Source organism: Oncorhynchus masou, chromosome 15, assembly GCF_036934945.1.
Source record: "Oncorhynchus masou masou isolate Uvic2021 chromosome 15, UVic_Omas_1.1, whole genome shotgun sequence".
Classification (NCBI taxonomy): Eukaryota; Metazoa; Chordata; class Actinopteri; order Salmoniformes; family Salmonidae; genus Oncorhynchus; species Oncorhynchus masou.
Window position 1 is genome coordinate 33,708,272 of NC_088226.1, and position 26,886 is coordinate 33,735,157.

Genomic DNA, 26,886 nt, shown 5'->3' on the forward strand with positions numbered 1-26,886 from the left:
TTCCAACAGGTATAGACCCTACTGAGGTCAACATTGACTTACTACAGCTCTTGCTCAACACACATCTTTCCCTCTTTTATCTGCATTGTGAAATTTTTCCCAAGATTCCCTTATCTAAAGTCCTCCACCCTCCCTCTAGGTGTTAGTGCAGCACCAGGCGTTGTGTCGTGTGGAGGGCCTGCTGCCCATCAGTGTGTCCAAGGGTCTAGCCGTGTGTCAGCACCCGAGGGCGTGTTGTCTGCTGCTGCTGGAGGCCAGCCATCTAGAAGTACTACAGAGGGTCAGACTCGACGTCAGCCAGGACGACGTGCTCTACGCACGCAAGGCCGACAGAGAGACCACCAGGGGTCCAGGAAGGGGTCCACCCTGTGTTTTTTGACAAGGTTGGTCCGAACATAACAACAACAACAAAAAATCTCAGTTCAGGAGAGCTGCAGTATCACCAGGTTTCAGTTGCAGTCAAGCATTAAACTGTAAGTATATCAGTTCCTGAGCCAGATAGGGAAAGGAAACTGGCTCTATCAGCACTATCTCTGTCAATTTATCAATGTACTGTTTTGTGAGAACCAAGATCCCTCTCTCACACGGAAACTCTCCATGTTAACTGTTGGACCACATACAGTGCCTTGCGAAAGTATTCGGCCCCCTTGAACTTTGCGACCTTTTGCCACATTTCAGGCTTCAAACATAAAGATATAAAACTGTATTTTTTTGTGAAGAATCAACAACAAGTGGGACACAATCATGAAGTGGAACGACATTTATTGGATATTTCAAACTTTTTTAACAAATCAAAAACTGAAAAATTGGGCGTGCAAAATTATTCAGCCCCTTTACTTTCAGTGCAGCAAACTCTCTCCAGAAGTTCAGAGAGGATCTCTGAATGATCCAATGTTGACCTAAATGACTAATGATGATAAATACAATCCACCTGTGTGTAATCAAGTCTCCGTATAAATGCACCTGCACTGTGATAGTCTCAGAGGTCCGTTAAAAGCGCAGAGAGCATCATGAAGAACAAGGAACACACCAGGCAGGTCCGAGATACTGTTGTGAAGAAGTTTAAAGCCGGATTTGGATACAAAAAGATTTCCCAAGCTTTAAAAATCCCAAGGAGCACTGTGCAAGCGATAATATTGAAATGGAAGGAGTATCAGACCACTGCAAATCTACCAAGACCTGGCCGTCCCTCTAAACTTTCAGCTCATACATGGAGAAGACTGATCAGAGATGCAGCCAAGAGGCCCATGATCACTCTGGATGAACTGCAGAGATCTACAGCTGAGGTGGGAGACTATGTCCATAGGACAACAATCAGTCGTATATTGCACAAATCTGGCCTTTATGGAAGAGTGGCAAGAAGAAAGCCATTTCTTAAAGATATCCATAAAAAGTGTTGTTTAAAGTTTGCCACAAGCCACCTGGGAGACACACCAAACATGTGGAAGAAGGTGCTCTGGTCAGATGAAACCAAAATTGAACTTTTTGGCAACAATGCAAAACGTTATGTTTGGCGTAAAAGCAACACAGCTCATCACCCTGAACTCACCATACCCACTGTCAAACATGGTGGTGGCAGCATCATGGTTTGGGCCTGCTTTTCTTCAGCAGGGACAGGGAAGATGGTTAAAATTGATGGGAAGATGGATGGAGCCAAATACAGGACCATTCTGGAAGAAAACCTGATGGAGTCTGCAAAAGACCTGAGACTGGGACGGAGATTTGTCTTCCAACAAGACAATGATCCAAAACATAAAGCAAAATCTACAATGGAATGGTTCAAAAATAAACATATTGTTACGACAAATGAGTGAGGAGGTGTGGAGTCTAGCACAGAGAGCAAAAGATGTGGGAAAAACACGTTTTAATGTCCAGGAGAAATAACATGAACAAAAGTAGGAAAACAGATGATCAGAAATAATAACGGACAGCGCAAAACCCAAAATACAAACAAAATACACTCAAACACAGAACAGACGAACTAGCCCGCACGAAACAGAAGCGGGCTGAACAAACTATATATAACCCCACCCTAACAACCAAACAAGAAACAGGTGATACCAATCAGACAAAACCAAAGGAACACAGAACAACGGATCGGTGATAGCTAGTAGACCGGCGACGACGACCGCCGAGCGCCACCCGAACAAGAAGGGGAGTCACCTTCGGTAATATTCGTGACACATATCCAGGTGTTAGAATGGCCAAGTCAAAGTCCAGACCTGAATCCAATCGAGAATCTGTGGAAAGAACTGAAAACTGCTGTTCACAAATGCTCTCCATCCAACCTCACTGAGCTCGAGCTGTTTTGCAAGGAGCAATGGGAAAAAGTGTCAGTCTCTCGATGTGCAAAACTGATAGAGACATACCCCAAGCGACTTACAGCTGTAATCGCAGCAAAAGGTGGCGCTACAAAGTATTAACTTAAGGGGGCTGAATAATTTTGCATGCCCAATTTTTCAGTTTTTGATTTGTTAAAAAAGTTTGAAATATCCAATAAATGTCGTTCCACTTCATGATTGTGTCCCACTTGTTGTTGATTCTTCACAAAAAAAATACAGTTTTATATCTTTATGTTTGAAGCCTGAAATGTGGCAAAAGGTCGCAAAGTTCAAGGGGGCCGAATACTTTCGCAAGGCACTGTAGTCCCATGCCTGCCCTTGACCACAGCCAATACTACTGTACCACTCAGGACTGGGAACATGAATCCCACAGACACCCCTTACATTGTCAATGAATCTGACCATATATACAAGGTGATTTGGTGGCTCTTTTAGAGGCTCACAGTTTGGTTTGATGCTGTCTTCTGAGAGGCAGAGGTTGTTTTTTTTAGGACACGGATCCTATGTTTTTAATATTTATTTTACGAATGCTTTTCAATGTGGTCATTGTTGTCAGCACCATTCGTTTTTGGAAGCATTTGAAAGGGAAACGGCATCGTATTTTACTATGGAATTCTGTTCTAATCCAAGCACACAAGAGATCATGACATACTTGGTTTTGTGTGTGTTTGCTGAAAATTACCCTTGTTAGAAACTATTGGAAGGATATTTAGATCTGCCATTAATACATTGTGTTGATGGGAGAACTAGAGTTCCTCATCAGAGTTAGCCATTTGACTTTCCTCATTTATCCTTATTCAAACATTTTAATGTTGCTCTTTGTTTGTTTTATGATTTTCTGTATTCTTTTTTGTTTGAATATACAAATGTCATAAAGATATTGAACAATACTTGCAGGTTTACTTTTCCATTCTTCATGTACATTACTTGAACACGTTACTCGCACAGGTATGGCTTTCCAGACATGGCTAGAATGAATAAAGCATCGTTTGTAGGGTGAAAAGATAACGACAGACATATACTGTACAGCCAGGCATAAGACAAGAAAAATAGATACATATTTATAGTATGTCCAAGGAAAATATCAAAGTCCCTCTCGGTTCATCCAGATTTGGGTACACCTGGCATGTTATCCCACAAAACCCAAACTAAATCTATAATAATAGTCACACCTTTTTACAATGTACTGTACATGCTACAAATGAATGACATATTCAATGACCTGTTTTATTAGTGATGTAATGGATATTGTGTTGATGTTTTGTAACTGTCCATTCTGAAGCCCCTTTTATATCCACAAGCACACTTGAGCTGTGTCTTACATTTTTCCTAGACACGTAAAGATATTTCATCCAGCTTTGTGCAAAGTTAAATACATCCTTGTTTTGAGAATAGCACATTTGATATTTAAAGCCTCCCTCTTGTATTTTGTACTTGGCTTCATTTATTTTTCCCCATGTCTTTTTCATGAATTTGAGTGCCCTTGTTGTGTTGTGCTGTGCCAGAGTGCCAATCAGGCATTTGTGTTTGCTGAACTTGTGTCCTCCAGGTTGACATAGACCCTGCTGCCCTGGGGGGCGCCCTGCTGCCCTGGATAGTCCAGTCTCTTAATGGGGTGCTCGGCCAGCAGTAGGTAGGAGTGGTTGAGGATGTCCGTGGTACTGGAGGATGATGGGAAGCTGGAGGACCTAGTAAAGGAGCAGTGACACCTCACCTGGAGCACCTCCTCTCCCCCCACCCCCAGGCTCTGAGACTCCGCCCCCACCTCCCCATCGTACACGTACTCGTTCCCTCCGAGACGGGGGATGACGTCATCTGTGGTCAGGGTCACGTAGTCCGGACTGACCTCCAGGACCAGGGTAGGCAGGCTCTCCTCCTCCCCGCCTGAAGTGCCTTGCTCTGGGGAGAGTAGTAAAGGAAGCATCCCTCTGCCTGGAGCCTCCCTCTCAGACATGATCTCCACGACACAAGCTGAGGTCTCCTCTGAACACTGCTTGATGTTGAAGGGAGGGTCCTATGGAGGTCACACAGGAGCGTACAGACATACTCAGATCCAATGGTTTCCAATGCGTGCGCACAACGATAAACTAAATGTGTTGAATATTGAACACATTTCATTGTTAAAACTTGACCCTTTCAATTGATCTAGGTCCGTTAATCCACGGTGTACTGTAATTAATTACGTTTTTACCCAAGTCTGTCCGTTGATATCTGTCAGGAAGCCGTGGAGTACTTTGTCAAGGTTTGGGACTGGTGGCCACAGATACTGTTTGAGCTTACTGGTGGAAGAAGATAACATGTGTCAGCACACATGTCCATGAATAGGGTGGTAAGAATACATTCATGGTAAAAACAGATTTGTATTATGAAACAAAATTTTTTTTAAATGCATTTTACCTGAGATACCTGGAGAACATGGAGATAAAGACGACTGATCCAACGAGCATCATGAGAGGGATGCAGGAGATGAGGGCACCTGTTGAGTTACATTAAGGAATTCTAGAAGAGTTTGAAAAGGAGGATATCTCCAGAAGTTAAACATAATAAGTGATTGTTTTACTGTACCTATGTCTGAGGGCGTGTCCACAGTGAGTCGGGGTGACCAGTCGCTCCAGTAGCCAGCGTAGACTGACCCGTTGGGTCTGGCTCTGACCTGGATATAGTACTGAACTCCAGTCTGAATGTCCAGACAGGTACTGGTCTCTGGGCCCGGCAGGATCACCAGCTGGGGAGAGAGGACAACACACAATTGCACCCAGTTATTGGTGGGTGATTTGTATGTGTACTGTACTGCAAAATACAAACTCGTGACAAAACATGTCGTTCTCTGTTTACATGCCATAAGGACAGAGGCAGGGTTCTACCACACAACAGAATGAAGTAAACAGAAGAAGATCATTTAGGTAACGCTGTACCTTCCAGACAGTCTCCTCTCGAGGCTGGTAGCGGTGCTGGTACATCAGGTGGACAGACAGGGCCAATAAGGGTGTGTCCCATTTCAGACACAGCCTGCCCTTCTCCCATTGTCCCCTCAGCCTCCCAGGAGGGGCTGTTTGAACTGACCGCAACATAGGGAGAGGAGAGAGAGAGACATAACAGGAGTCTGTTACAGATGACTATCAATATCTTACTTCATTGTCAGCAATACAGCAAGAGGCATGCTAGACTCGACCACTTTTTATTTTTTTACTCAATGGAAACGTAGAATACCGGTAGACGGTAGCCTCCTTTTTTAATGAAGGGAGGATTTCACAGCTGCCAGTTGGTATTTTATCAGTGTGACTCACTGCTGTTGTTGAGTCTGAAAGGCTCAGTGTAGAAGGTCCGCCTGGAAGTAGCAGGACCAGCGCTGAGTTTGACCCGTATCTCACTGGACTTTGCTCCATGGAAACTGCAATGGTAGGAGATGTTCTCATTCTGCATACACTCTCTCCAGCCCTCACTTTCACTGCAGAGAATACACGACAAGAGAGGTTAAATAGCCAATGATCATGTTTTGGCTGTAAAACTACATTTATATTACTTTGAGGAGGGCTTTGCATTAAGCTCTTTGGAGAAATTAATTTGTAAATACCTGGGTCCCAGCTTGTAGTATATGGTGTAGGTATCATCTCTGTAGGCCTGCCCATTCCATTGGCAGGTGATGTTTTGCAGGTCAGAAGTGTGGCACAACAATGAGATATCAGCTGGGGAAAAATTATAGTACAACTCCATCATCTAACTCAGTAATGTAAAGTGACCATATTTAGTTTCTCTACACCACATTTACAGCAATACTACCACAGACCTGCACTCTGAGGAACCATGGCAGTTTTGGGGGCCGACCAGTCGCTCCAATGACCACTGGTCTCTTTCTCGCTGTAGCCGTTGGGTTTGACCCTCAGCTGGACGCTGACCACCTCCCCTGGCGCCAGAGAGACCAGGCTGTGGATTTGGGACCTCACTGGCTTTATCTGGGGACAGGGAGGGTACAGATATCATAGGAGTTCTACACCAGCATGAGGTTTGGGTGATGATGACTTTCTGACACAAATGGATGCCCTGTAGCCAACCATCAAGTTGAGTAGACAAAATAATAGTGAATGTCCCAGTCATGCTCGATTTTTTTTAACCAACCGTTCATCTGTCTTTTTCCCCTTGCAGCTAATCTGACTGGTTGAATTGGTGTTGATTTCGTGTTTCACGGGTTCAATTGGTGATGTTCTCGAGTTTCAGTAGGCCTACCAGTTCAGTTCTCTCCCTCAGGCTCTGGGAGGAGTAACGTATCCCATACTGCATGTTGTTCTCCCACTCTCTGGGTGTGTGCCACTCCACCTGGAACTGCCCAGTCTGCCCTGTCGGGTGAAGGGATACATTCACAGGGGGGTCCAGGAGAACTGAGGAGAGGCGGAGGAGAAATAGAGAGAAGAAAGAATGAAGCAGAAAGGATATGCCATTACTGGAAAGTAAGAACTCTAGATTTCAAACGACAAAAATTTGCATCCTCTCGCTCTCTCTCTCTCTCTCTCTCTCTCTTGCGCTCTCTTGCTCTCTCTCTCGCTCTCTCTCACGCTCTCTCTCTCTCTTGCGCTCTCTCTCTCTCGCTCTCTCTCTCACCCTGGTCCTCGACGCAGACCGTGCGTGCATATAGTGTGTAGTTGGAGCTGCCCTCCATCACTCTGATGTGTGTGAAGGTGAACAGGAAGACCTCAGAGGGAGGGAAGGAGCAGACATGGAGGACTTTCCCCTCCTCTGTCCTCTGGAGAATCAGATTACACCTCTTCTCCTCCCGACTGAACAGACAGAGAGAATATGACTGGCATCGGTGACTGGCAGAATGGAGTGTAGTGTCAGGTCCACTTCTACTGTTAGTGTATTTCATTTCTTGCTGAAATTATTGATGTTTTGTGAATGACCAGAATACACTGAACATACTCATCGTTACTATAGAAGAAGTCATAAGACTTGTTGTCTGGCATCTCCCAGAAACAGGTGAAGTCATACTGTGTCCTGGTAAAACACTTTGGATTTGCATCATCCGCCAACAGCAGAACATCTGTTATGGAGTGTAGTACATACCGATAGGATGGGTTTCATGAAATATACCGTGTCGTAAAAATGATGCGTATAATGTATAACACTTAGTATAACACGTTAACATAGAATTTCCCAGGTCGTTAAAGGACAATACTACTCAAAAAACAATAATTTGGTATATGTTTCATTAGTCCACTGTTGATAAAGTACCAAAACGTTTTGCATGATCAAGTTTTCAAAATGTAGAACTTTCAAAAATACAGAAAGTGTCACAGTATGATGCATTTTTCTGTGGTTTACTGTGACACTTTCTGTATTTTGAAAGTTCTATATTTCCTTTAGTCTACTGATGCACTTGTTTGTGAACATGTCATATCAGTGCTTAACAGACAAATTGGCATAAAGGGACAGCTGTGAGAGGATAAACATTATTGCCTTGATTTGTGTAGCTCTGACAGTGACACTATTTCAGATATTGTACATACAGGACAGTTTACTATTGTTATCGATTTTGTTGTTTAAGATAAAACAGGTGCTCCAATGTCATACCTTTCTTTGACAGATGAGGGACAGCCCCATCCCTGGTCCCCTGCCCCAGAACATCCACCCAGCATAATATGGTCCAGAGCCAGACGCAGAGATTGAGATCCATGACATTTACATCCAGACAGGTATGTCTAACCTACCCCATCACTATCCATTAACTTCTATGTCCGAGAGTGTCAGTGTGTTGTGTGTCAACACAGCATTGTGGTCTGGGGGTTAGTAATGAGGGGAGGCCCTATCTGACAGGTCCTCATGCTACAGGAAGTGTGTGTTGTGTGGATTGAGCCAGTCCGGCACCCAGATGGGGGTGAAAGAGAGGTTGGCCTCTGACACACATTGTAAACTTAGTTGATATTTTTCACACACTCAATACATACCTCTCTTACACTATAAGCCATTATGGCTACTCTAAACTCTCTCACCAAACATCTAAGATGAAATGGAAATCTTTGAACATGTCATCCTTTATTCAGAGTCTGCAGAAAAAGTCAGTTATATGACACATACAGTGCCTTCAGAAAGTATTCATACCCTTTGACTTATTCACATTTTGTTGTGTTACAGCATGAATTCAAAATGGGTCAAATTATTTTTTTCTCACCCATCTACACACAATACACCATAATGACGAAGTGAAAATATGTTTTTAGAAGTGTGTGCAAATGTATTGAAAATGAAATACAGAAATATCTCATTAACATAAGTATTCACACCCCTGAGTCAATACTTTGTAGTAGCACCTGTGGCACAGATTACAGCTGTCTTTCTCTGTAAGTATCTAAGAGCTTTCCACACGTTATTATTTTCTAAATGCTTCTAGCTCTGTCAAATAAGTTGTTGATCATTGCTAGACAACAATTTTCAGGTCTTGCGATAGATTTTTAAGTAGATTTAAATCAAATGTTAACTTGGCCACTCAGGAATATTCATTGACTATTTGTTAAGCAACTCCGGTGTCTGGTGGAAAGGTTTACCTCTTGGATTTTGCCTGTGCTTAATTCCATTCCGTTTCTTTTTTATCCTGAAAAACTCCCCAGTCCTTAATGATTACAAGCATACCGATAACATGATGCAGCCACCAATACGCTTGAAAACATTGAAAGCGTTACTTAGTAATGTGTTGTATTGGATTTGCCCCAAACATAAAACTTTGTATTCAGGCCCTTAAAGTTAATTGGTTAGCCACATTTGTTTCATTATTACTTTAGTGCCTTGTTGCAAACAAGATTCATGTTTTTTTAAACTATTGTTATTCTGTACATGCTTCCTTCTTTTCACTCTGTCATTTAGGTTAGTTAGATTACATGGCATGCTGGCTGACAATTTGTTGGCTACTAATACATCGAACTTGCCAGTATAATAACTATATGCTAACATTCGGGTGCGTTCGTAAATTCACTTTGGCTATCTACTCCGGTTTCAGAGCACTTTCGTCTGAGTGCGCCAGAGCACAGAATAAATGCTGAATTTATGCACGCTCAACACCTGTTGAATATGTCCGATGTCAGTAAAAAGGCATAATTAAATGGTTGCCAACAGCTCAGTTACAGTCACCAACGCTCTTGATAACATGAAAACAGCCTAACCAGCTATACTAGGGCGGGTAAAATGGTCAGTCTGAGGTGTTCTCTCGCTAGCTGACATTAGCCAGTTAGCTTGGGTGCTTGACCGCCGTTGTGAGGTCCTACTTCTCGGCCAGAGCGTCCAGTGTTAGCTCTGAATGCTCCGAGAGCGAAACACTCTGAATTTACGAATGGACAAACTGACAATGCTCTGAATTTACGAATGCCCAGAGCGCACTCTGGCACTCCAGATTGAATTTACGAAATATACCCAAAGTTGTAAAATGTCAAGCTAGTAATTTGTCATGCTAGCAAGAGGTTGCATAGCAACACCATCAACTTCTGGTAGACAGACATAGCGCTAGTACACTCAACTGAAAGGATACCGGTTGTTAACACTATACTAAAATGAACTAATAGTATATAGTATGTTGTATATTCTCATTCTGTATGTAGTATACAGTATGTTAGTATGGGTATTCGAACACAGCTTGTGTTTGAAATTCACTGCTTAACTGAGGATCCTTACAGATAATAATTGTATGTGTGGGGTACAAAGATGAGGAAGTCACGCCAAAATCATGTTAAACACTATTATTGCACACAAAGTGAGTCCATGCAACATGGTATGTTACTTATTAAGCACATTTGTACTCCTGAACGTATTTAGGCTTGCCATAACAGACAGGCTGAATACTTACTGACTCAAGACATTTCAACTTTTCATTTTTTATTCATTTCTAAACATTTCTAAAAACATAATTCCACTTTGACATTATGGGCTATTGTGTGTAGGCCAGTGACATTCAGCAACTATCTCGTCCAACTAATCTATTGGTCAGTTGACCGGAGACAGCTAGGTCCATAGGACCAGCTGGAGCATTGCCTCAAAGAGGACCGCAGACAGGGGTGATAGACAGGGGTGCTTCTATAGAAGTTGCATCCTTTTTCAGTTTCTATTTCCTGGTAGAAGGGATGAAATCTTAAATCGTTCGAAAGGGGCATCTGTGTCGATAGCAGGATACAACTGTGCATTTCTCCTGTGTGCACTGTCTCTTAGGTCCAGTTTATGTTATAGTGTTTTTGGTTTGACTATCCTTGTGGGGACAGAAGTCCTAAGAACAGTAAAACAAGGAAAATTCGTGGTGACATTTTGAAGGGCCCTACAAGGAAAAAGGCTATTTTAGGGTTACAGTTAGGGTTAGAATGGCAAAGGTACATCAAGATGGAGGAATTCAGATATGATGTCATCGTTTTAGCACTACCCACAGAGTTAAACTACAATGCTCTGGTTCAATGTGCCAGTAAATCAGCACAATCTACTTTTTCATTATTTTTTTTACTGCCTCCATCTTGGAGCTATAAATTGGATAATGTATTCTGTGCCAATGGAGAGCAATGTAGAATATGGCGAACTTAGCAAACTAGGCATTTGTGGTAAGTACATGGAGTCGCCATCTTTAAGCACATTCACCGTTAGGATTAAGGGTTAGGAGTTAGGTTCAGGGTTAAGGTGAGGTTTGAATGGGAATCAATTGTTTGGTAAAACAAACGTGTGTGTGTGTTTTGCTGTCAGGAAGCTCAAGTCAGCAGGGCCCTGCGTGTCAGTCCTCAGTGCTTTGCCTGTCAGCAGGAGGAAATACATTGACAGATCAGCTCCCTGCAGCAGGGAAGAGGCCAGGCCCTGTGTGTGTGTGTGTGTTGGTGTCAGTGTATGTCCTAAAAGATCAGCTCTGTGCACCAGGAAAGAGGCCAGGGCCCTGTCAACCTCAGACCTCCCCGGTCAGAGCCTGGGCTGCGGTTTAGCCCTGACACCAAACACACTGACATTCAGAGGGACAATAGTAAGCCAATAGTGTGCCCCCACTCTCCACCATGAGTAAAAACAACACTTTATTCTACCTTACTCCAGGACTCTGAGAAACAGTGGCAATAGGGGCATAGTTGATGGGTTAGATCTAGTCTTGCATTGGCATACCTCCAAAATCACGTCGTTGTCACAAAACCGGGTTCCCGGTGATGCTCGGTTAGATCCAACAGGGGGGGGGGGGATGAAAGAGTAAAATGTACTACTTTAGATTCAAAGCTCAAGTTATTTATGTGCCTCAGTCCAGTCAGTCACCACTGAGACGTTTTATTAAAGAAAACTGAAAACAAACCCTTTTCTCACAGAGTAGTTCCAGTAGATACACCATCCAAAGGGATACAGGTAGCATACAGTATGTCACAAAGGTAAACAAATTGTCTGTATAAAAGATTTATACTACACTTTTACAAGAGGATGATATAATTCGATAAGGACACGCTAAGGAACAAATACAGTACAGGAGGTACATACTTATGTAAAGCAAGCGATACAGGGGAGAGTGGGGTAAGTTGAGCCATCTGCACGATACGAAGTGTCTTAACATCCACTCTTGATTAGTCAGACGGAAGACTCGACACCGCTTCTCTGCGTACCTTTTTCTATGAAGTCATGGCGATTTTAAATAGTAGGCTCCTAACTACGGAATATCTGAATGATCCATTAGGTCCAGAACCTCTCACGCCAAATCGCATCTTAACAATGAAGTCCACAGTTATCTTACCGCCACCTGGACAGTTCATCAAGGAAGATCTTTATCTCCGCAAGAGATGGCGCAGAGTACAATTCTTAGCCAATGAATTCTGGACAAGGTGGAAGAAAGAGTAATTCCTAAACCTCCAACACAGACAGAAATGGAGTAAAGACAGAAGAAATGCAAGGATTAATGACATTGTCATTTTGCAAGATGATACTGCACCACGCAACCAGTGGAAATTGGCAAAGGTTACAGAAGTGTACCCGGGACAGGATGGCCGGGTGAGAAGATTCAAGTTACTGATCAGCGACTCAACCCTAGATGAGAGAGGTAAACGCATCACCAAACCCACCTACAGTGCCTTGCGAAAGTATTCGGCCCCTTTGAACTTTGCGACCTTTTGCCACATTTCAGGCTTCAAACATAAAGATATAAAACTGCCCCTCATTCTTCTATACTTTCCTTCAGGAAGGACTGCAGTGTCCAGTTCCACATCTCCCTTCCCAGCCCCCATAAGACCTCCACAGTGTCCTTTCACAGTCCTCCCTCTTTACCCTTGTGGTCCAGGTGGATCGTCTGCTACTCCATCGGTCCCCACATTGGGCAGCAGCTGGGGCGCGACAGTAACGCAGGGCTGAGCCCCGGGGCCTCTCCCGTGGGCTACGTGACCTGCCGGGGACTGTGGGGGCTGGTAGTCAGGCCTCCTCGGCCGTGGCGTCTATCCCAGCGTAGGTGAAGTTCTCGAAGAGTGCCATGTTCACGTAGGCCTGGGGAGGGAGGTTAGGAGAAACGATGGTAGTTAGATAGTACACTCGTAGAAGAAAGTGTTCCAAAAGGGTTCTTCAGTTGTCCCCATAGGAGAACCCTTTTTGGTTCCAGGTAGAACCTTTTTTGGTTTCAGGTAGAGCCCTCTGTGGAAAGGGCTCGACAGTACATGGAACCGAAAAGGGTTCAACATCGAACCAAAAGTTTTTTTTACCTCGAACCAAAACAAGTTCTTCAAAGAGTTCTCCTATGGGGACAGCCAAATAACCTTTTAAGGTTTTAGATAGCACCTTTTTTTCTAATTGTGTACAGTCGTGGCCAAAAGTTTGGAGAATGACATAAATATTAATTTCCACAAAGTCTGCTGCTTCAGTGTCTTTAGATATTTTTGTCAGATGTTACTATGGAATACTGAAATATAATTACAAGCATTTCATAAGTGTCAAAGGCTTTTATTGACAATTACAAAGTTGATGCAAAGAGTCAATATTTGCAGTGTTGATCTTTCTTTTTCAAGACCTCTGCAATCTGCCCTGGCATGCTGTCAATTAACTTCTGGGCCACATCCTGACTGATGGCAGCCCATTCTTCCTTAATCAATGCTCGGAGTTTGTCAGAATTTATGGGTTTTTGTTTGTCCACCTGCCTCTTGAGGATTGACCACAAGTTCTCAATGGGATTAAGGTCTGGGGAGTTTCCTGGCCATGGACCCAAAATTTTGATATTTTGTTCCCCGAGCCACTTAGTTATCACTTTTGCCTTATGGCAAGGTGCTCCATCATGCTGGAAAGGCATTGTTCGTCACCAAACTGTTCCTGGATGGTTGGGAGAAGTTGCTCTCTGAGGATGTGTTGGTACCATTCTTTATACATGGCTGTGTTCTTAGGCAAAATTGTGAGTGAGCCCACCCCCTTGGCTGAGAAGCAACCCCACGCATAAATGGTCTCAGGGTGCTTTACTGTTGGCATGACACAGGACTGATGGTAGTGCTCACCTTGTCTTCTCCAGGACAAGCTTTTTTCCGGATGCACCAAACAATCGGAAAGGGGATTCATCAGAGAAAATGACTTCACCCCAGTACTCAGCAGTCCAATCCCTGAACCTTTTGCATAATATCAGTCTGACCCTGATGTTCTTCCTGGAGAGAAGTGGCTTCTTTGCTGCCCTTCTTGACACCAGGCCATCCTCCAAAATTATTCACCTCACTGTGCATGTAGATGCACTCACACCTTCCTCCTGCCATTCCTGAGCAAGCTCTATACTGGTGGTGCCCTGATCCCACAGATAAATCAACATTAGGAGACGGTCCTGGCGCTTGCTGGACTTTCTTGGGTGCCCTGAAGCCTTCTTCACAACAATTGAACCGCTCTCCTTGAAGTTCTTGATGATCCAATGGTTGATTTAGGTGCAATCTTACTGGCAGTAATATCCTTGACTGTGAAGGCCTTTTTGTGCAAAGCAATGATGATGGCACGTGTTTCCTTGCAGGTAACCATGGTTGACAGAGGAAGAACAATGATTCCAAGCACCACCCTCCTTTTGAAGCTTCCAGTCTGTTATTTGAACTTAATCAGCATAACAGAGTGATCTCCAGCCGTGTCCTCATCAACACTCACACCTGTGTTAGCGAGAGAATCACTGACATGATTTCCGATGGTCCTTTTGTGGCCGGGCTGAAATGAAGTGGAAATGTTTTTTGGGGGGATTCAGTTCATTTGCATGGCAAAGAGGGACTTTGCAATTAATTGCAATTCATCTGATCACTCCTCATAACATTCTAGAGTATATACAAATTGCCATCATACAAACTGAGGCAGCAGAATTTGTAAAAAGTAATATGTGTGTCATTCTCAACTTTTGGCCACGACTGTAGAATGATTTAGAGAACGAGTGTGAGGAATGCAATTTGAAGAGGAATTCTATCTAACTAGGACCTTCTCAGTGACTCCTGAAAGACAACACAAACAGGTCTGGAACCAGGTTACCTCTGTGCCCTATGGGATAGATCAGGGAATTGCTAGCTTATTGATAAGATGAGTCCTAAATGAAACTATAGGTGAATGTCTCCTTACCTTCCTGGCCTCCTGCATCCTGTTGAGCTGTACAGAGATCTGAGAGAAAGGAGGTCTCTCATGCGGCCGGTCTCTCCAGCACTGCCTCATTAACTCATACCTGGGGAAAAAATAACCAATGAACCAGCTATAACGGTGCACGCAAACAGTATACACATATACACCCCCGCCCCCCCCCCCCCCTCCCTCTCTCTCACACACAAACACACAGGTCCAAGCGCACAAGGTCATCACTTACACTTCGTCGTCACAGTTCCTGGGCTGCTCCATCCTGTAGCTCTGAGGGAGTTTCTCATAGAGCTCAGCACAGGTCATCCCACAGTAGGGAGTACCACCTGATACACAAAGAGAGGACAGGGGCAAACGGGTCACTTTTACGTTGATACAATGACACAGAGAAAGGAGTTGATTGACTCATCTTTGTCTTAGTCATTCTTTGTCATGGTCATGATTGTCATCATCATCATCATCATCATCATCAGGCGGGCATGCAAAGTAGGTATTTCCTTTCATGTGATACAGTATATTTCCCAGAGTGAGGGGGGATGTCCTGCTGACTCTCTGTGCATGCCTACTCTGTTAACTCTCAGCTGGGGAACTTTCCCCCTCTCTCTCTGGTGTGAAAGCTGTGGGGGAAATGGTTATATATTTTCTCACTGTGACAACCCACATTTCTAGGAATATGGGCTATTGCTATTGCTCATGTAATAATATGTACAACATTCACACAGCATCACTATACGTCAACTTACCTAAACTCACTATCTCCCATAGAAGTACACCGAAAGACCACCTGGGGAAAAGAAAGAGGGAGAGGAAAGAGAGGGAAAATATAGGAAGAGAATGAGGAAGATCTAAGTGATATTGAACAGTTAGTGGCCTTGTAATTCAATTATTTATATATGTTAATGACATATTTTTACATTAGCGTGTGAATGCAACTGACTGATACCGAATAATTTTGTAATAGCACAAAATGTAAATGCATCCTAGTGTCTTTTTACAGTAAAAGCAGATGACTTTAGAGCAGCCTCACAACTGTAAAAGCAGATGACTTTAGAGCAGCCTCACAACTGTAAAAGCAGATGACTTTAGAGCAGCCTCACAACTGTAAAAGCAGATGACTTTAGAGCAGCCTCACAACTGTAAAAGAAGATGACTTTAGAGCAGCCTCACAACTGTAAAAAGCAGAGAGAGAAACAACAAGTACTCTTCACTATCTGTACAGAGCCACCATCTGACTATGTGATTGTCAACTAACAAGACAATGTAGCCAACTCACTGCAAGTTAATCAGTTAACTGCCAGTCATTCTGTACAAATACAATGATGAACCCATTGACTCAGCTTGAGGTAAACAATCTCTTCTGCTCTCCCTCTATCGCTTGCTCTCTCTCTCTCTCGCTCTACCTTTCTCTAGAACATAAACACAGAGTAGCGGTCTGGTTATCTTTGTTTATATTCTGTGGTGTGTCACCAAATTAGTGCCTTTGCTCTTGTCAACACAAGGCTCAACACACACACACACACACACACACACACACACACACACACACACACACACACACACACACACACACACACACACACACACACACACACACACACACACACACACTTAGTGCTGCAGCTAGCTTGTTAAGAACATGTTTACTACAGAAACGTCTCTCCTCTTTGCTAACCTAACCAGCCTCGTTCGTTCCACTTCCTGTAGCTGTCCTCGGGCCTTCCAGTCAATTCTGAACCGGGTATAAATAGTCTGTGTTTGACAGGCTCTATGTGGTAGTGTGGCCGCTCCACTATGCTCCTCTTGGCAGGGCCGGTCCTTGCCATTGTGCCACCCTAGGCAAGACCAAAATATGTGCCCCTGCAAAACTAAAAATGTCCCAGAAAGCAAAATGAAGTCAAAGACGTCTAAAATACGTATTTTCCAGACAATTAAGTTAGGTTCATTTTAAGTTCTGAATGAAAGTAGAAAATACCTATTTTCCAGATGTTGAAAATTTGTATCTTCCGGACATTGAAATCAGGTTCCTTTTTTTGATTCTGAATGAAAGTTGAAAATACGTCATTTCGAGACATCTATGTTTGTGCCAAGTCAAGGCTGGTCCAGACCGGAAAGAATCTGAACCAAACATAAACGTCTACGACTGGCTCAGATGTGGTACGGACCAGACCAAAAACCAGCCACCGTGGATGTAGAAATCAAGGCCGGTCAGGACTGCACCAAAAAAAAGACATCCAAAAAGTGTCAGTGTTGGTCCGTGCTTACAGCTTTGCCTGAAATAACATTTTATGAATGCCTGTCTATGTGGTAGGCCAAACATTTGTAAAACACCCCAAAAAGATATTGACTCGTGCTTACTGTGGTGTAGCGCCCATCCATGTCGCTCACTATGGAGTTTCATGAACGCTCATCCATGTGGTAGGCCAACCATTTGTAAAACAAGCTGTTGCATTGGCTTCATTAGTCCTGATACCTGTGACTAATCAATGTGGTTATTTAAGCTCGGAATATCAGCTCCCCAACTTTATCAGGAGTTATTGTGAGCCTATTTGCAATGTGTTTACATAGAAGGAAATGCAGAAGTCGGCCTATTTTCTTTTTTTTGCTACGATCAGCTTGTCCAAAATGTACAGATACAAACTTGAAACCACTAATCATGACAACGGGGTGAAACTCATTGACAACAGTTGTAACGTTCCGTTTCCATATTGTTCACTCTACTTTGACCAGTCCTGTTTTTAGGATATGTTGTTTGCTAACATGACAGCACATTTTTTTGTTGATTGGGCGCCATTTTAGTTTTGGCTATTTGATGGGAGAAACCGGCACGGTGTCAAAAGTGTCCCGTCTCATTACCTTGTCACACATTTTATCTCCAGCCTGTAGACGACAGAAAAGGCCACAATACTCGTTCTATCACATCCTAGATCGGCTAGGTGATTTCTGTTAGAGTTTATATTTTTCTTTGACAGAACGTTGTGTGGTGGAGCGCAGCAGTAATGTGTCTCTCCAACAGCACCCTGGAGAGGAGAGCTGGGAATGGACAAAGCAAAATACTTTGCTCCCCTGCCTTTGACAACGTGGGCACTGCTTATCACAGGGTGGCATCTACACTCACCTAAAAAGCCTAATCCTAATCCTGCCTAATGAGTAGGCCGGGCCATGCCTCTAGGCTCCCTGGGTTCTGTTATCAGTTCCTCTGCACTAAATTAGCAGTTCACCATCGGCTGAGGGGGGGGGGGGGGGCATGATTTGTTGTTTTGGACAGCCGGGTAGAGAGAGAGAGCAAAATGATGTGACTGCTGGCATTGTATTTTCTTCGAGCCCTTACCGGAAGCTGTGTAAGACATGGCATAAGTGTCTAAAGATAAATTAAAGATTTGTTCTATACTGAACTAAAATATATAAACGCAACATGCAACAATTTCAAAGATTTTTACTGAGATACAGTTCATATAAGGAAATCAGTCAATTGAAATAAATTAATCTATGGATTTCACATGACTGGGAAAACAGATATGCATCTGTTGGTCACAGATACCTTTAAAAAAAAAAGTACGGGCATGGATCAGAAAACCAGTCAGTATCTGGTGACCACCTCACATAGAGTTGATCAGTTGATTGTGGCCTGTGGAATGTTGTCCCACTCCTCTTCAATGGCTATGCAAAGTTTCTGGAAATTGGCTGGAATTGGAACACGCCGTCATACACGTTGATCCAGAGCATCCCAAACATGCCTAGTGAGTGAAATGTATGCAATTGTGATCATTGTCCGTAGCTTATGCCTGCCCATACCCTAACCCCACTGCCAACATGGGGCACTCTGTTCACAACGTTGACATGAGCAAACCGCTCGCACACATGACGCCACACACGCTGTCTGCCATCTAAAACGGTACAAATGAAACCTGGATTCATCCGTGAAGAGCATACTTCTCCAGCGTGCCAGTGGCTATCTAATGTGAGCCTTTGCCCACTGAAGTCAGTTACGAAGCTGAACTGCAGTCAGGTCAAAACCCTGGTGAGAACGAGGAGCACGCAGATGAGCTTCCCTGAGACGGTTTCTGACAGTTTGTCCGGGTGGCTGGTCTCAGATAATCCTGCAGGTGAAGAAGCTGTATGTGGAGGTCCTGGGCTGGTGTGGTTACACAAGGTTTGTGGTTGTGAGGTTGGTTGAGTGTACTGCTAAATTTTCTAAAACTTTGTAGGCGGCTTATGGTAGAGAAACGAACATTATATTTTCTGGCAATTCCTCTGGTGGACATTACTGCTGTCAGCATACCAATTGCACGCTCCCTAAAAACTTGGCACATCTGTGGCATTGTGTTGTGTGACAAAACTGCACATTTTAGAGTGACCTTTTAAGGTTCACATCACAAGATGCACCTGTGTATTGATCATGGTGTTGAATAAGCTTCTTTATATGCCACACTTGTCAGGTGGATGGATTATCTTGACAAAGGAGAAATGCTGACTAACAGGGATGTAATCAAATGTTGTGCACAACATTTGAGAGAAATACGTTTTTTGTGCGTATGGAAAATTTCTGGGATCTTTTATTTCAGCTCATGAAACATGGGACCAACACTTTACATGTTGCGTTTATATTTTTGTTCAGTATAGTTGAATATACGTCTCCCAGTCAGATACTCACACGTCACTCTTGATGGTGTACACACTGTAGTTTAGGGACTCTATCGCCATCCAACGCACTGGCAACCTCCCCTGCAGCACAAAGAGAAAAAGCCAAGACATCCCATTGGAAAACGTGATATAATTCAGTTGTAAAATTTGGTTTTAACTGACAGTGTGAAGTATGTCTGGTACAGAATTATAATGGTCAAGTCCTGTGCTTCTCTTCTCATTTCTAGCTGTAAGGGAACATTGGACTTGTAAGGTAACTTGTTGCCATGTCAAACACACTACTGCCCTCTTCAGTTGGTACTTTTACAGCAGATTTATTTCCCATTTCTGACATACTCTCCCCTCCACATGTACAGTATTTGGACAGTAAAGCAACATTTTAGCATTTGGCTCTATACTCCAGCAATTGTTTTCAAAAGGTTTAGTATTTGGTCCCATATTCTTTGCACTCAATGACTACATCAAAGCTTGTGACTCCACAAACTCATTGGATACATTTGCAGTTTGTTTTGGTTGTCTTTCGGATTATATTTGATCAAATAGTAACAAAATGGTGAATAATGTGTCATTTTTGGAGTCCATTTTATTGTAAGTAAGAATAGAAGATGTTTCTGAACATTTCTACATTAATGTGGTTATGGATAATCATGGCTGAATTGTGAGTAATGACAGGTGAGAAAGTTAGAGGCACAAGGATCACCCCCCCCCCCCCCCCCAATATATCAATAATCAATGTTTTGTTGTAGCCTCTGTAATCTTCTCACTCATCATTATTCATGATTCATTAATTCTGTTTCTTAATCATGCCATTATCAGGATTAATTTAGAAGTGTTCTATCTATCTCTATCCACTCACTTACTCCAGTCCACTCCATTTACCATTCAGTTATTTTTAGGCAAAACATAACCCAAAACCCAACCAAAACAAACTGGAAATGCATCCAACTAGTTTGTAGAGTCACAAGCTTGATGTAGCCATTGTGTGCTAGGATGTAGCCATTGTGTGCCTCTAATATAGGACCAAATACTACACTTTTGACTACTTGAATACACTAAGTGAATTTGTCCAAATACTTTGGACTTCTTCAAAAGGCGGGACTAGATACATAAAGTGATTTAATTTCTAAATGGTACAACAGATATGCATGAAAATACCCTCAAATAAAAAGTGATGTTCTGTATCGTCGGCTCATATTAAACATTACATCTCAAATCCAAAATGCTGGAGTAAATAGACAAATATAAAAATGTAGCTTCTGTGTCAAATGCATACAGAGTGTAAGTAGTGCTCTTGTGTGAGACACCGTGCAACATTTTCACTTTCTCTTCAGAATGTTCTATTTGATGTTAGCTGACCAATGATGATACACACTAGAATCCTAGCTATTGTTCCTTAATGCGCTGTGCTGTATGTGACTGAGCTCCCACCATGGTCTTTTTGACGTAGACCTCCTCCCCTCGGGACAGACCGAAGTCTGCTATCTTGGCCACTAGGTTGTCTCCCACTAAAACGTTCCTCGCTGCCAGGTCTCTGTGGATGAACTAGAGGGAGAAAGAGAGAGGAGAGGGTGAAAATATGAAGCTCACATCTGGGAATATCATGTGAATTTATGCTGAGAGGAAATCTACATTGATGTAGGATCCTGTAGATTCCCTGTCATATTTATCAATCATCATTTGTGTATTGAATAGCATTGCTGTAAAAAAAAGAGAGAGAAAAAAGGATACTACCAAACTTGGATATAAACCATATAGAATTGGCAACCACCCTCCGAACTCAAGGACGCAACTTAGAGTTCACAGGCATATCCACAAGCTTCCCACAATAAGTTGGGTGAATTTTGGCCCATTCCTCCTGACAGAGCTGGTGTAACTGAGTCAGGTTTGTAGGCCTCCTTGCTCGCACACGGTTTTTCAGTTCTTCCCACAGATGGCCACTCCAATACATTGACTTTGTTGTCCTTAAGCCATTTTGCCACAACTTTGGAAGTATGCTTGGGGTCATTCTCCATTTGGAAGACCCATTTGCGACCAAGCTTTAACTTCCTGACTGATGTCTTCATATGTTGCTTCAATATATCCACATAATTTTCTGACCTCATGAAGCCATCTATTTTGTGAAGTGCACCAGTCCTTCCTGCAGCAAAGCACCCCCACAACATGATGCTGCCCCCCCAGTGCTTAATGGTTGGGATGGTGTTCTTTGTCTTGCAAGCCTCCCCCTTTTTCCTCCAAACATAACGATGATCATTATGGCCAAACAGTTCTATTTTTGTTTCATCAGACCAAAGGACATTTCTCCAAAAAGTACGATCTTTGTCCCCACGTGCAGTTGAAAACCGTAGTCTGGCTTTTTTTATAGCGGTTTTGGAGCAGTGGCTTCTTCCTTGCTGAGCGGCCTTTCAGGTTATGTCGATATAGGACTCGTTTTACTGTGGATATAGATAATTTTGTACCCGTTTCCTTCATCATCTTCACAAAGTCCTTTGCTGTTGTTCTGTGATTGATTTGCACTTTTCGCACCGAAGTACGTTCATCTCTAGCAGACAGAATGCATCTCCTTCCTGAGCAGTATGACGGCAGCGTGGTCCCATGGTGTTTATACTTGCGTACTATTTTTTTGTACAGATGAATGTGGTACCTTCAGGCATTTGGAATTTGCTCCCAAGGATGAACCAGACTTGTGAAGGTCTGAGGTCTTGACTGATTTCTTTTGTTTGTCCCAGGATGTCCAGCAAAGAGGCACTGAGTTTGAATGTAGGATCTTGAAATACATCCACAGGTACACCTCCAATTGACTCAAATGATGTCAATTAGCCTATCAGAAGCTTCTAAAGCCATGACATAATTTTCTACACACTGGAATTGTGATACAGTGAATTATAAGTGAAATAATCTGTCTGTAAACAATTGTTGGAAAAATGACTTGTGTAATGCACAAAGTAGATGTCCTAACCGACTTGCCAAAACTATAGTTTGTTAACAATACATTTGTGGAGTGATTGAAAAACAAGCTTTAGTGACTCCAACCTAAGTGTATGTAAACTTCCGACTTCAACTGTACCTGTGTGCATAGGCGCAGGAAGTAGTTTGCGGGGGGTGTTTCCAATTCTATGTTGTTTATATCCAAGTTTGGTAATATACCTTTTTACCTGGTCCACTAATACAGGACTAGTAAAGGCCAAGTCTACTACTTTTGTCTGTTTTTTTTCTTCTTCAATACATTTTTTTTTAAATTCAGATTTTTCAGGGGGTGCTACAGCACCCTCAGCACTGCTCACGGCTATGCCCGTGTGTATACTCTACCTGTTTGTCACTAAGGTAGTGCATGCCAGTGGCCACGTCGACAGCGAACTGCAGCAGTTGTTGTGAGGTGAGGGTGGAGGCTGTGCCGTGCTCCTTGGCGAAGGCAGGGTCTGTCTCGAGGACCCGGCTCTTACGCAAGAAGTCAAGCAGGTTTCCATATGGGGCGTACTCAATGGCAATGTACAGGTACCCTACACGGGTAGAGAGAAGCAGTTGGAGGAAAGTAAAGAACCTTTATGATTTACTGGTACACTGTATGGAGAAGGTTGTTTAGCGAGACACCGTTTGCATTAAAGTTTGCCATGGAGAGGTAGAAAGGCATTAATGGAGTGTCATACTGTATTCCATAGAACTAGAATTCTCGTCCTGTGCTGTGATCGTCATTATAAAACTGGTTGTTTGGATCCTGGATGCTGATTGGACGAGCAGTGTTCCAAGCCGTGCTGTATTGGCCATCACAGACACACCTACGCCCGCTAACAGTTCCATTTGTGCCTCCATAAGAATATCATGTTCAAGGCAGGAAGGCATTAACTGAGTATCATACTGTAATCCATAGACATAGAATTCGAGTTCTGCGCTGTAATCATCATAATTGTATAGAGAGAGAGGGAGAGAGAGAGAGAGAGAACCACCAGTGCTAAGTCAAGGCTACTTGAGAACCATTAGGATTGTGACACACAGTGGTTTAGTAGGATGTATATATATATATTTTTAAATCTCTGGTAATGTACTTTCCAATCTAAACTTCCTCCCCACCATATGTTATCAATCGTAGATCTTTATACAAAGAGAAACAGGCAATTCAATTATTTCCCAAAACTGTCAGAAGTGGCTAGGAAATAGAAATGTCATGCTCAGAGCTTGGTCCAAACGTATATAAAGTAAGCCTATACGCTAACACAATGTAGTGTAACAGAGTTTCAAATGTAAATATTAAAATCACTATCAGAATACTATAGCTATCATATAAGAATAAAGACTTATCTATTTAAATGTTTCCTAAAGAGATACAATACTTTAAAAGTTTTCCCTTGAGAATACAATGTCCATACTTTAGTATAGTATCAATTAAGAGCATTGCCCAGCATGGCCAGTAAGTGGTGTGCTCACCCCTGTTTTCACAGGCTCCTATGAGGTTGATGATGTTGGGATGTTGACCCAGTTTACACAACACTTCCAGCTCTCCTGCAAAGTCCCGGTGGTCATTCTCCGAGGCAAACTCTGCTTAAAACAAAACAGCACACACAGCAAGTTACAAACATGTACAGAGAAAGAAGCTTTGTGACATTATATCACTGTGTTAGAATGTGTGTTTTGTTTCTTTGACTGTTATGTGTGTGAGTAGTTATTGATGTGAGTGTGTGTGTGTGTGTGTGTGTGTGTGTGTGTGTGTGTGTGTGTGTGTGTGTGTGTGTGTGTGTGTGTGTGTGTGTGTGTGTGTGTGTGTGTGTACATGCTTGTGTGGTAGTGTAAGTGTGTGTCAGAGGAGGCTCCTCAGAGGAGGAAGGGGAGAACCATCCTCCTCAGTGAATTTCATAAAAATAAAATAGTGAAACATTTAAAAAATATATATATATCCTTTTTAGATAAAACCATACTAAATATATATGTAGTATGTATATGTAGATATTCCATTAAAAAATCTGCTGTTTCGAGCTACAATAGTCATTTACAACATTAACAATGTCTACACTGTATTTCTGATCAATTTGATGTTATTTTAATGGACAAAAAAGTTGCTTTTCTTTCAAAAACAAGGATATTTCTAGTGACCCCAAACTTTTGAACGATACTGTATATTCACATAATAATCAAAATAATTAATTAAAACACACTATTTTGCAATGAAGGTCTACAGTAGCCTCAACAGCACTCTGTAGGGTAGGGCCATAGCGTAGCCGGTGGACAACTAGCTTCCGTCCTCCTCTGTGTACATTGACTTCAATACAAAACCTAGGAGGCTCATGGTTCTCACCCCCTTCCATGGACTTACACAGTAATTATGACAACTTACAGATGACATCCTCTAACCTATCTGGGCTCTTGCAGCATGAACTGACATGTTGTCCACCCAATCAAAGGATCAGAAAATGAATCTAATACTGAAAGCATAAGCTACAGATGCAGTGCCTTGCGAAAGTATTCAGCCCCCTTGAACTTTGCGACCGTTTGCCACATTTCAGGCTTCAAACATAAAGATATAAAACTGTATTTTTTTGTGAAGAATCAACAACAAGTGGGACACAATCATGAAGTGGAACGACACTTATTGGATATTTCAAACTTTCTTAACAAATCAAAAACTGAAAAATTGGGCGTGCAAAATTATTCAGCCCCCTTAAGTTAATACTTTGTAGTGCCACCTTTTGCTGCGATTACAGCTGTAAGTCGCTTGGGGTATGTCTCTATCAGTTTTGCACATCGAGAGACTGAAATTTGTTCCCATTCCTCCTTGCAAAACAGCCCGAGCTCTGTGAGGTTTGATGGAGAGCATTTGTGAACAGCAGTTTTCAGTTCTTTCCACAGATTCTCGATTGGATTCAGGTCTGGACTTTGACTTGGCCATTCTAACACCTGGATATGTTTATTTTTGAACCATTCCATTGTAGATTTTGCTTTATGTTTTGGATCATTGTCTTGTTGGAAGACAAATCTCCGTCCCAGTCTCAGGTCTTTTGCAGACTCCCAGGTGGCTTGTGCAAGCTAGATGCAAGCAATAGTGTGCAAGCCGGTATTGAATGTGTGACTGTCTGTCACCTTGATTACTCAAAATGTTCTCTCAACCTGTGCACCTACGTTGTAAACTGTCATTCATAGACTAAGTTGTAGCAACATCATGATGGGTATTGGGAAAATTCAAGTATCATGTAGTAGCCTAAACCCATCGCTGTTACATTGAGCTGGGTGAATGGAATATGAATGACAGTCATCCAATATGCTGTAATAGAAATAAGTCCATGCTCATAAAAAATATATCATCCATCCTCCATCTTAAACATCACCGACCACCACTGGTGTGTGAGTGAGTGCTTGCCTGCGTGCGTGCGTGCGTTGGTACATGTGTGTGTGGTACCTACTACCTTTTAGCATCTTGATAGCAGCGCTCATCTTGGCCCCGTCCTTCTTGATCATGGCCTTGATGACCTGTCCGAAGTTGCCCTCTCCGATCACATCTTCAAACTTGATGTCATCCCACTCCAGGATGGGGTAGGTGAGGGGCTCAGAGGTAGGCTTCGGCCTCCTTGTCAGGGTCAGGGTCCCAGAGTTAAACTGGAGGATGGTCTCCTCTCCCTACGGGTTGCAATTATAATTTTGTTGGATTTGTTTTTAATCAAAGCATAGAAATGATCAGATTTGAGGTGTGTTTCTCATAACGTGTCTATATGTGAAGTTTGAGATAGTGTGGAATGTTTATTTATCTAATCAGGTTATCCAACTTGTTCGTGAAGGAATATACAGTACCAATCAAAAGTTTGGACAGTTTGGCTGCTTTTCCTTCAGTCTGCGGTCCAATTCATCCCAAACCATCTCAATTGGGTTGAGGTCGGGTGGTTGTGGAGGTCAAGACAACTAATGCAGCACTCCATCACTCTCCTTCTTGGTCAAATTGCCCTCACACAGCTTGAAGGTGTGTTGAGTTATTGTCCTGTCTAAAAATAAATGATAGTGCCACCAAGTGCAAACCAGATGGGATGGCATATCCCTGCAGAATGCTGTGGTAGCCATGCTGGTGAAGTGTGCCTTGAATTCTAAATAAATCACAGTGTCACCAGCAACGCAGCCCCACACCGTCACACCTCCTACACCATGCTTCAACATCACATCTCCTCCTCCATGCTTCACGGTGGAAACTACACATGTGGAGATCATCCGTTCAGCTACTCTGCGCCTCACAAAGACACAACGGTTGGATCCAAAAATCTCAAATTTGGACTCATCAGAAGAAAGTTCTTGACATTTTCTGGATTGACTAACCTTCATGTCATAAAGTAATGATGGACTGTTGTTTCTCTTTGCTTATTTGAGCTGTTCTTGCCATAATATGGAATTGGTCTTTTACCAA

The 26,886-nt window shown here is 42.8% G+C and overlaps 2 protein-coding genes across 3 annotated transcripts in view; both read right to left on the reverse strand.

The window, feature by feature from the left end:
* Positions 1 to 1,847: 1,847 nt before the first annotated feature.
* Positions 1,848 to 8,299, reverse strand: mpl (MPL proto-oncogene, thrombopoietin receptor). The gene is made up of 12 exons (XM_064989141.1): positions 7,908 to 8,299; positions 7,257 to 7,377; positions 6,939 to 7,114; positions 6,567 to 6,718; positions 6,130 to 6,295; positions 5,917 to 6,028; positions 5,630 to 5,790; positions 5,258 to 5,400; positions 4,908 to 5,067; positions 4,740 to 4,818; positions 4,534 to 4,621; positions 1,848 to 4,356 (listed from the first exon to the last, which is right to left on the reverse strand). The coding sequence occupies exons 1-12, from the start codon at positions 8,008 to 8,010 to the stop codon at positions 3,856 to 3,858; spliced, it is 1,962 nt and encodes a 653-aa protein (XP_064845213.1). The 5' UTR covers positions 8,011 to 8,299; the 3' UTR covers positions 1,848 to 3,855.
* Positions 8,300 to 11,575: 3,276 nt separating this feature from the next.
* Positions 11,576 to 26,886, reverse strand: part of LOC135556162 (tyrosine-protein kinase receptor Tie-1-like) — a 26,638-nt gene continuing 11,327 nt past the window's right edge. Inside the window, exons 15-23 of one of the 2 annotated variants that reach the window (XM_064989140.1) lie at positions 25,904 to 26,114; positions 23,934 to 24,044; positions 22,821 to 23,011; positions 20,943 to 21,056; positions 19,525 to 19,595; positions 15,617 to 15,657; positions 15,103 to 15,199; positions 14,865 to 14,964; positions 11,576 to 12,794 (exon numbers count right to left, since the gene is read on the reverse strand). In XM_064989140.1, the coding sequence (XP_064845212.1) occupies positions 12,723 to 12,794; positions 14,865 to 14,964; positions 15,103 to 15,199; positions 15,617 to 15,657; positions 19,525 to 19,595; positions 20,943 to 21,056; positions 22,821 to 23,011; positions 23,934 to 24,044; positions 25,904 to 26,114 (1,008 nt within the window). In that variant the 3' untranslated portion in view covers positions 11,576 to 12,722. Of the gene's footprint in view, positions 12,795 to 14,864; positions 14,965 to 15,102; positions 15,200 to 15,616; positions 15,658 to 19,524; positions 19,596 to 20,942; positions 21,057 to 22,820; positions 23,012 to 23,933; positions 24,048 to 25,903; positions 26,115 to 26,886 lie in introns of both variants that reach the window. The other variant, XM_064989139.1, reaches the window with a different exon arrangement.

What these genes read in the sequence shown, in the direction of transcription:
- mpl (XM_064989141.1), bottom strand. Translation starts at nt 8,010, where the DNA reads ATGGATCTCAATCTCTGCGTCTGGCTCTGGACCATATTATGCTGGGTG. An exon ending in CATGGTTCCTCAGAGTGCAG is followed by an intron (nt 6,029 to 6,129) that starts GTCTGTGGTAGT and finishes ATTTTTCCCCAG; the next exon opens with CTGATATCTCATTGTTGTGC. An exon ending in TTTCAGACTCAACAACAGCA is followed by an intron (nt 5,401 to 5,629) that starts GTGAGTCACACT and finishes TGTTGCGGTCAG; the next exon opens with TTCAAACAGCCCCTCCTGGG.